The 10,764-nt window shown below is 38.5% G+C and overlaps 1 protein-coding gene across 1 annotated transcript; it reads left to right on the top strand.

Annotated features, from left to right (window-relative positions):
• The first annotated feature begins 283 nt into the window (after nt 1-283).
• On the top strand, nt 284-8,235 carry manf (mesencephalic astrocyte-derived neurotrophic factor). The gene is made up of 4 exons (XM_062544842.1): nt 284-474; nt 2,442-2,569; nt 2,695-2,836; nt 7,090-8,235. Exons 1-4 carry the CDS (start codon nt 345-347, stop codon nt 7,272-7,274), a joined length of 585 nt encoding a protein of 194 aa, XP_062400826.1. The 5' UTR covers nt 284-344; the 3' UTR covers nt 7,275-8,235.
• Nucleotides 8,236-10,764: the final 2,529 nt, after the last annotated feature.

The following is a 10,764-nucleotide window of genomic DNA, read 5'->3' as shown; positions in this document are numbered from 1 at the left end:
GTTTCATCTGAGTAAACCACCCAGTATAAGCTGCGCGTCATTCGATCAAGAAAGCGTAACGTTAGCAAATTGGTGCAAAACGATTTTATTTTGAACATGCCCTTTATGGAAAGAAAGAAGCATTTCCCTGTCAGCCAATCGAAGGGCGACAACTGGACTCTGTCCCCGAAATGAATCCATGTAAACCTATCGGTAGACTGTTCGTGGAACGGACTAGTATTTCGACCAATTACTTCCTGAACCGTGGTGAGATCACCTACCGGGGCGGGCCCATTTGAGTAGGAAGCTTTGAATTAGTGCGTCTCTTGCTCACGAACCGGCATAGAGGTACATTGTGTTACTGGATGCCTCAAAACTTACTTTGTAGTTACTGTAGTGAAGGACTCACGATGTTCTATTTAAGCGGTCTATATGTAGCGGTAACTCTTGCTTTGGTACCCAGTGTTAATGCTTTAAAAGACGGAGAGTGTGAAGGTGAGTAGCTAACATTACATATTTGTCTTCATCGTTAACATTAACCTGCAGATTAAGGTTAGATATGGTGGTAACGTTATCGTGGTCTAGGATCAGCCAAGATATCTGAATTAGGCTACTGTAAGTTTACGGTTTTACTTTGTCAAGGCTGTCGATGCTACCAATCGTAGCTGTAAGCCAGCCGGTATGGTTAACCTCAATGATGGTGTGTAGGCTAACAGTTAACGTTATTCGTTTCTATTAGTAATGTTATGCATATTATATTGTAATGTCTGCTTATGGGTGGGTGTGTAGGCTACATTACGTGAATAAACGTCACTCTTGAATGCGATCTATGTAACGCTAGCGTCAACATAACCGTGAACTAGGCTACTGCACTCAGTCAAAATAACTCCGAGGTCCAATAAGTCGGAAGCGCTGGAAAGCAAGTTGAAAATAGAGTCCCGCCCCTTCCGATGGACACTATGGGACCTATCTCAGGAAGAAATCGAGAGGTGGTGAGATGCTTTGCTGGTTGTTGGGCTGGGTGTCTGTGCGTGAGGTGGTGACATTGGTGTGGATGTGGAGGCAGTTTCAGTGCGAACTACTGCTTCTGATCTTCGGACATCCAGCCCCTCTGTTGTTCCCACAACAGGGAACACCACATCATGTTGGGCTGCAAGCAGATCATCCAGTTCTATGACGAACTGGAAACGCATGGGGACCTTCCCTGCACTGGCATTGTTATCCTCCACTTTCTTATAACCCTCCACTAAGGTCCACTACTTCCTGGCCACCTTGTCAAGGCAGAAGATTATTGGATCATCCCACGTCCCCAATGAATCCCGTCCGAATAGGGCTTATGATGATTATTTCCATTATCTTACCTGGGTCTCCAGCTTCAATGAGTTGGACCTTGATCGATAGGTCCCCATTAGCATATGCTGTGGGGTCTGCATCATGCTGATAGAGAGGACCAGGGAACGGCAGGGTCCTCTGTGTGTTCAGGAACAGGTCCATGTTCTTATCTAAATGCACTAAAACAGACACACACAGGTTAATTACATTGTAGCCATGATCTAGCTTGTAATCTCAACTATTGATTTAAGTAGCCCTGTGTTACAAATGTAAAAAAAGACAGACATTTCTACACTAAATGAACATTTTCCACACATGAACATGTAATTGTCCACAACTGGTTTGCCAGTTACTATGTTTGAGTTCTCATCCAATTCTCACAGTTGTGTACATTTATGAACCCATGCTAAACTGGGCTGAAAAGAGGAAATAAAAAAAATATCTTAATGCCTTGATTTAAAAAATAAATAAATAAAATAGCGTGAAATAATCAAGCTTACATGTCCTAAAGGCCAGTAATTGCATGGATCTAGGTTACTATGCATCCTGATAAAGTTGGCATCTGGAATTAAAACAGCCTCATCACATACCCATACCTAGAGATAAGCATGAGGGACTTTCCATAAGGTCATCTCTATGCAAATAAAACCCAGCTATAAGACCAACTGAAGTAAGACCATGCCAATTACAGCAAAACAACTACTGAAAGCTTGTTGATGTTGATTTTTTGAGGTAGGCTATACTGTATATCAATGTCACACAGAAAACACTTAATTTTAACGAATAGGAAAGAACTACACTCTCATCTGCCGTAATAATCAAGGAAAGTTGCAAACGTTCCATGAGCGCAGTGATATCACGCAGCACCTGAAAATAGTCCCCGTAGGCAACAAGCAGAAGTAGTGCGTGATATCACTGCGCCCATAGTACGTTTGCAACGTTCCTTGATTATTACACCAGCATCGTTTAGTTTAAAAACGTATGTATTCTGTGGGGCCCTCAGGTGGTCAGGGAGGGTGCTCCACAGGCTCAGAGAAGCAGAGGAGAATGCTCTATCACCTATGCTGCGGAGCTTGGTTCTGGTGTTGGAAATGTGGTTGTAATTGTTAGTATCGACTTCTTTCTTGCAGTGTGTGTAAGTTTCCTGGGAAGATTTTATCAGTCACTGAAAGACGGTGAAGTCAAGTTCAACAGTGCAGAAATTGAAAAAGCTTTCCTGAAAACATGTAAGGATGCAAAGGGGAAGGAGAACAGACTGGTAAGTATTTTCCCCACCATATTTATCCTTTCCCTGCAAACTGGTATTGCAGTTATGCCTTATAGACAAGAATGTCTTAAATGTACTTGATGTTAACAATGTCCTGTTTTTGTTTTGCTACTCAGTGTTACTACATAGGAGCAACGAGTGATGCAGCCACTAAGATGATCAATGAGGTTTCGAAGCCCATGAGTTACCATGTGCCAGTTGAGAAGATCTGTGATAAGCTCAGGAAGAAAGACAGTCAAATCTGTGAGCTTAAATATGGTGAGTTGCTATTTTACAAAGTAACTTTGCCAAAATAGTTGTAAAGCCTTTGGTAAGGTCATTTTAATGCAGGCTTCAGGGTTAACACAGGTGCTATAAATATAATATTCTATCGTAGTTTGTCTACTACTACTACTACTATTACTACTACTAGACTAGTAGAGATACAAGCATGGTATCTTCTGTTGAAATACATGCCAGTGCTGTGCTTTGTCCAATATCCAGTTGATTATCCACAAAGTGTTGTTTTTTTACCAACAATAAAAACAACTGTTGAGTCAAGCAGAGCCAATGCTACATGCAAGCTTACAGGGGATGATGGTTTGGCTCAAAACACATTCGATGTAGTAATGGCAACACTTTACAATTACGAGGTTCTATTTGTGCTCTCTGTGAGTGGTTTTGAGATATTGAGATATATAAATTTGCATTCTAAATAACGAAACTGATAAATGGTCAAATTTTCTTCAATCCATTAACAGTTACATACACCTTAAATGTTTTCTAGACCTAAATGTGAAATGTCAAAATCCTTGAAAATTTGGAAGTTTTGAAAACGGTCAAATGTAGATAGTGATTGGTTGGAACACTATTTTGGTTTTGAGTGGTTGGGAGCACCAATTGTTTTTGTGTACAGATCTCGGAGCCTAGGCTGCCTACAGAGATGAGTTTTTTTGACGGCCTGCATATGGGGCGGCCAGCTAGCGGATTGTGAGGAAAGATTAGATAATTTATGTTTGGGCAATCGCTGATGCAACCCTTAATTAAACATCTCTATGCCCATGTTCATGCTTTTGGAACTTCAAACCTAAAATGCCCTGACAGTGTTACAAATAGAAATGTGTTAGCTTTACTCCTTTGCATTTACTCTGTCAGGTCCCAGTCTAGGGGTCTGTTGACAAAAAGTGAACAAAAAGTAGGAGATGGCAAAACAGAGCAATACATTCAAAAGTATTTATTTAGGAAAAATACAATAAGAAGAAAAATATAGAGGAACGAAAAATAAGGCTGCCCAAACCAAAGGCCTCAAAAAGAAGGCCCAGGCAATCCCCAACCTTTTCCCTGACTCCCTCGGAGAGCAGGCCGGAGTGACGGTGACCACAAAAACCTAGGGCGAAGCAGCAGAGCGGTGTAGCGGCCAACCCAAAATCCAAAGGACGCGAATGCCCATGAACCTCCCTCTCTGACGTGGGAAGCCCCCTTTTAAAGGGCGGAAACCCAATCACAGCGCCCAGCAATTAGGAGCTGTTTGCACACTGGACCGTCTGAAATGAACTGTAGACTTATGAAACATAAGACACAGAAAGAAACAAGCAGATCAAAGCAAGCACACACTGAAAGAAACACACAGGGATGTAACAACTCTTTGCTTAATTATTCCTTTAACCTAGTTTCGGCTGGTCTCACTCACACTGTCTCTGGTGTAAATGTCATGCCAGTAGAAGGGGCTAGTGATGCATATGGCCCATCGTGTCTGTACAGTTTTCTGGGATATTGTTGGCTGGTGGAAATATGTTGTCTCTTTTTGCAATGTATTTTGTATTGATTGTTATGTTATTTGTTGTGTTGTGTTATTTGCCTCTCAGTTTTTGTAAATTTCAACCTCTTCTAAAATGCCAAGATTTTTACTTGTTTTTATTAATCAAATACACGGTGCTGTTTCAGCACACTGGCCCTCATTTATGAAACGTGCGTACGACCAAAAACAGGCGTACGCTTGTTTCCAGGCAAAGAATGGCATTTATCAATGTGAAAGTGATCGGTGCTATACGCTCAAATCCCACGTCTAGTCTGAACTTGCGTACGCAAGTTTTTCAGGCGGCATAGCACCGTGCAGAAGTAAATCGGCGGTGGATTAGAAAGTTGATGAGTTGAATTTATGGACTATATCTCGGACATAACACCGTTCCTGTACATGTGTAGGCTATTTTCTGTAATGTAGCATATTACGTTGACACATTTGATGGCTTAGGATAGCCATATAGGAGATGAATACTTTCTCTTTGGTAAGCGCAAAATTCATGAATTATATATTCTACAATTATTTTCAAAGGGCAGATTTCAGTGTCATATGGTTTTGTAATTAATGTATTTATAGTATGATGTGTTCTCTCTGCGAAAATAAAGTCTGTTGTGCTTAAATCGCTCTAGTTTCCCGCCTTCCTTGATGACCGCTTCTAGCTGTCAAAATTAACAAGGTTCAGCTGGACGTCACTGTGGCTCGATACTAATGATCTCTTTTGGACGTATAATGCACCTTCAAATCGTACATTCTAGGGGCGAGGCCATTAAAACAAGCATATACAGTACCCTCCAGAATTATTGGCACCCTTGGTAAAAGTTGACTAAAAATAGGTCTAAAAAATAATCTTTAGGTGTTTATTGTACTCCCACAATGAAAACAATGAGGAAAAATACACCCTGCAAGGGAAGCAAATTTATTCTGAGAAAAAGGAAAATCTCATAAAGAAATAAATGTTTTTAATAAAAGCACGTCACTCACAATTATTGGCACCCCTACTTGTAATACCTTCTTAAACCTCCCTTTGTCAATAAAACCGCATGTAATATTCTTCTCTGACACCCCATAAAGATTGAGAATACAAAGTAAGGGATTTAAGACCATTCATCTTTACAAAACCTCCCCAGATCGTCCAGATTGCTAGGTCCACACTTGTGCATTCTTCTCGTTGACTCATCCCACTGTTTTTCTATGGAGTTTAGATCAGGGGACCGCTGTGACAATGTCTGAAGCTTGATTTTGTGTTCAGTAAACCATATTTGTTTTGATCTGTGTGCATTTGTTTTGGTTCATTGACCTGATGAATGATCCAATCATGACCAACTTTTAGGGCCTTGGCAGAGATTGTTTGATTTCCTTTGAAAATGTTCAGGTTTTTCTTGGTGTTCATGATGCCATGCACCTTAATTAGGTTCCCAAGGCCTTTGGGAATTAAAACAGCCCCACAATAGCACAGCCCCTCCACCATAATTCTGATTAGGCATGGGGTTCTTTTTAGTATAGTCATTCTTCTATGTACGCCAAAGACACCTTAAGTGTTTTTAGCAAAAGAGCATAATTTTATTTTCATCTGACAATAGACCACACTCCCAGACATGTCATGGTACCATTCAGTAACTCCTGCCATTTACATTGTTCATTAAATGACTCTACTGGCTTTAACCTGACATGCTGTCTAAATAATCTATTAGCAGTGAGGTCACTTTTGAAGATTTTTGGGGGGGACTTGGTGACCCCAAGATGATAGCTTTGTCTGTAACTCTCAACAGTGGTTCTTATGGATTTTTTTGCCTATCATACCATCCTCCATACTGTGCTTGGGAGCAAAATAGCCATGGGTCTTTGTCCAAGCATGTTTGCCACATTTCCAGATAATTAGAACCTTTTAGTCATCATTTTAACTGGAAATATAGGCATTTTCAACAAAATACCTAGTTTCCATAGACATTCTCTTACTTACAAATGTCAACACAATTTCTTTTTATTTCAATTTAGTGTATTCTCTTGTCTCTCCAATGTTGAAAAATGACTAGAGGATTTAGCCTCTGAGTGACTTCATTTTCATACCATAGTGAAAAAGAACGTCATGAACTACTTCTGAAAGTTCACAGACACACTGATTTACTTTAAAACGTTGCATTTACATAGGAAAATGCTCCTGTTAAATGTTGTACATAATATGTTTCAGGGGTGCCAATAATTGTGAGCAAGCTGTTTTTGTTAAAAATATTTATTTCTTTATGAGATTTTCCTTTTTCTCAGAATAAATTTGCTTGCCTTGCAGGGTATATTTTTCCTCATTGTTTTCATTGTGGGAGTACAATAAATCACCTAAAGATTATTTTTTATACCTATTTTTAGTCAACTTTTACCAAGGGTGCCAATAATTCTGGAGGGTACTGTATAGGGGCGTGATATTTAAATTACGCTTGTTTCCAGCCGTCACATTTATCAACACACTTTTATTCTTACGCTGGAATTGGAGTGATACGAAAGTTTGATGAATCACACGTGAGCCCCGTCGTAAGATGATTTGTGCAGTCAGATGTACGCTGGTTTCTACGCTCGGTTGATAAATGAGGGCCATTGTGTTTTAAGCAGCCATCCAGATTGAATAAGATTGGTTATCTCATATCCTTCCTTTCATGTAATCAGAATTCATCTAATTCAAGATTTTAAGTATTAGTTTGTATAGACCACTTAAATGTTGTTTTGTATTCTTTCTCTACAGAGAAAGAGTTGGACCTAAGCACAGTGGAATTGAAAACACTGAAGGTGAAGGAGTTGAAGAAAATCCTAGAACATTGGGATGAGACGTGTAAAGGATGTGTTGAGAAGACCGACTTCATCCGCAAAATCGAGGAACTCATGCCTAAATATGCTCCAAATGCAGCCAAGGCACGGACAGAATTTTAATGTAACTCATTTAGTTGAAATTATTCTTTGGGAGAAGCAAAACGTACTGTGGCCTGGTGAGCACATCCCAGAATTTTCTGAACCCTACCGTCTTGCAGATCTTTTCCAGAAATGGTCTCCTGTTTGAATGAGGTTGAAAGTTTTGCTAAATGTGTTTGATTTGTATCATGATCTATGCTGTACAAAACATAAGTTTATCCCAGTTGTACTATAATTTTTCATTAAAACCATAAAAACTCTACAATGTACTAGAGTCATTGTGACTGAAGGTGTGACTAGTCCGCACAGTACCACCAGACAAGTGTTGTATGTTGTCACAGGGACTTTTGTTTTGTTTTGGATGTGGCCTATATACGTTGTATATAACCATCCACCCCAGTCTTTTTTTGTAATTGTATATTACATATGGGTAGTTGACATCTGGCCAAGAAAAAGTGCTTTTTTTGGAAAACATCATTTTTTAAGAAAAAAATTAAATATTTATGTAGTATGGAAACTGTAGTTTCAGAAAATAATAGTGGTCACTCATTTCGTCAATGACCTCACCTATTTTTTTCCACATTTACACTCGTCTGCACTGTGAATGTGTCCTATGGTGTGACATTTAAAAAGTACTAAGAAATGATATTGAATAACATTAAACAAATACATGAAACAGAATTGTTCACATTATTAAATCATGTTTTTCGATATTTATTTCACATAAAAGTACTAATTACAATCATTTTCACCATGAATAGATGAACTTGATTGACTTTTTCCTATGAATGTCGATACATTTTTTTCCACCGCCAACCTTAAAAAACTGTTTGAGATTGTACCTATCTAAGAGGAGATAATATTGGAGCTCCCCTAATGCCAAACCTGGCCTTTAAAAAAAATAAATTTTGAAATTAAGGATGTTTTTCTGTTGTTTTATGCTTGTCACACTATTGGACAAAATGTCACACCGAAGGACAAAGATAGTTATTGCATGAAATGAGTCAGAATATATGTAGTGTTTATTGTAACAGTGATAAAGGAGGACATTTGTTGGACAAGTGTTACTTTTTTCAGGCTATTTGTTTTGATGATAATCCATTGTCCGTCCATAGTAATGGCGCTTAACTGTGTTGAACTAATTTGTCGACTATGACAAACCACGGTGAAGTTTCACTTTGTCTATGTGTTCAAATAATAAGTGAGTGCAGATGCATGTATGCTATACTCTGCTAGTCACAAACAGGTTTTTAGTAAAGCAAGGTTTAGTGGAATCCCTGTTCCATATAGTCCTGTGTGCATGTCGATTCCTTCAAATGTGCAGCTGTTTGAAGTTGCATTGTTTGCTGTTAAAGCGAATGATCGATATTATTCTCATTGGTTTAAAGGATGTTAAGCCCAAAACACATCCATGACTGATTAAGAGACATAAGAACAATCCTTTTGTGTACAGTACCTGATCACAAAATCACACCATTAAATTAGTGAGTGTGGACTGCCATGCTTTAATGTCTAAACGTGCTTCTGACCATCCGTTTTTGATCGCCAAGAGGGACCATAATCTTCAATAGAAAAATCCATTTTAAAACATTGCATAACATTCATGTAGTCCACTCTATCTAAAACATCCCTACTGAAAAAAATAGCAAGAAACCAACTTATGTTGGTAGATGGTTTTAGCTGTTTTTTGCTGGTTTTCTTCCAGCTATTGCTGGTCTTTGCTGGTATAACTGGTTAGGCCACCAGGTGGACATGCTGGCGTGACCATCTAAGGAAGCTGGTCATGCTGGTGTGAACAGCCTGTCGTGTGGGATGCAGCTGGTGTGAGATGGTCATGCTGGTGACCAGCCTGCCAAGCTTGACATTGTAGGTGTAAGATGGCCATGCTGGTTTGCTAGAATGACCAACATAAGCTGGCATGACCAGTAAAAACCAGCAATGTAGACCAGCGACACCAACTAAAATGACCAGCATGAGATGTTACGCCAAGCAAAACCAACAGAATTACCATCGTAAGCTGCAGGTATGTTTTTGCAAGAGTTTTGCTGGTCTATAGCTGGTTAACCATCATAGGGTGGTCAAACAAGCTGGTTAACAAGCTGGTCAAACAGCAAACCACCTTAAGCTGGTCAGGCTGTTTTTTCAGCTGTTAGAGCAGTTTTTAATCATACTTGACACAATCAACTACAATGACATTCTATTCGTTGGTGGCAACACTGGAAGTTCTGGGGCAGGTTGGGCCACAGGTTTTCAGGGAGATTCTTTCTGTTATAAAAAAAGTTTTAGATTTATGTACTTTATATTATAGTTGTTTAGTAACACGTCAGAACATTGTATGTCATCTCTAAAACAGCAATAAATATTTAAATTTAAGTCTTATTACGTGTCACACCAAAGGACATTTCCTGTCACCCCAAAGGACATTTTGTGGCAGTTAATGACCATGCTACTAACTGAACTGTCATTAGCAACTGACTGCATAATATTACATAGTCCTGCTGTTAAAAATACAAATTTGAATTAAAAAATGACATTTAGGGGTGTCACACCAAAGGACAAAAATGTTTAACAACTTCAGTGGTCTGAAAACATAGTTGAATATTTGAACAATTCTGAGAGAAATACTCACCATGTTCACTGCTCCTTGGCTTCATTGGGGTCTTCAGTCACATGACCTTGAATGGGGTCTTTCAATTAAATTGTCCATGATATTGGCCAACTTAACATCAGGTCATTGCATAACATCAAAGGAAATTTTTTTCTGTGACAAACTTTACGGAGTTCCTACCATTTTAGAAATGTATGTATGGGAAAAGTGATTGCCACTTGCACAATTGTGCCAGGAGCGTTCATTAACATTTTTAAACATTATTCCTCTATTTATAAAAGTTAAAATGTATATAATTATGTTATCTACCATCACACCATAGGACAATTTTAAGGTTTGGCTCAAAGTTCTGAAAAAAAAGATAAATAACTCAGGTATTAAAACAACAAATTCATGTAAAACAAGAAAATGTTTAACCTTTTACAGTATTTTAAATGATGAAAATGTGAAATTTATGATCTTTTATCTTCTGTGACGGTGAAAAAGCCACTTCATGTCATCTACCCATATATATATATGTGTGTGTGTGTGTGTGTGTGTGTGTGTGTATTAAGTATATACTGTATAAAGTACTTTGGAGATAAAATGCAATCAGGGCTCTAAATTAACTTTTTTCATCACCAGCCAACTTGGCTAGTAGATCTTTTTTCTTACTAGCCAATCAGAAATTCAACTAGCCATTTTTTTTCTGACCAAAATTAGACATGCCCATAACATTACCACTCACACACCCCGAACCCCCCAACCACCGCCACATTCTTTTTTTTGTTTTGTTTTGTTCTCCACAACCCATTAAATATTAACCTATTATCATAGAATTATTTAAATGATAACAATGAGAAAGTCATTTTGTTGTAGAAAATAAATTTGTTAAGAAATACGGTTAATACGATGCTGTTTAAT

Source organism: Sardina pilchardus, chromosome 9, assembly GCF_963854185.1.
Source record: "Sardina pilchardus chromosome 9, fSarPil1.1, whole genome shotgun sequence".
In the NCBI taxonomy this organism is placed as follows: Eukaryota; Metazoa; Chordata; class Actinopteri; order Clupeiformes; family Clupeidae; genus Sardina; species Sardina pilchardus.
The sequence above is the reverse complement of the archived record's forward strand: the minus strand, read 5'-3'. Positions and strand labels throughout refer to the sequence as shown.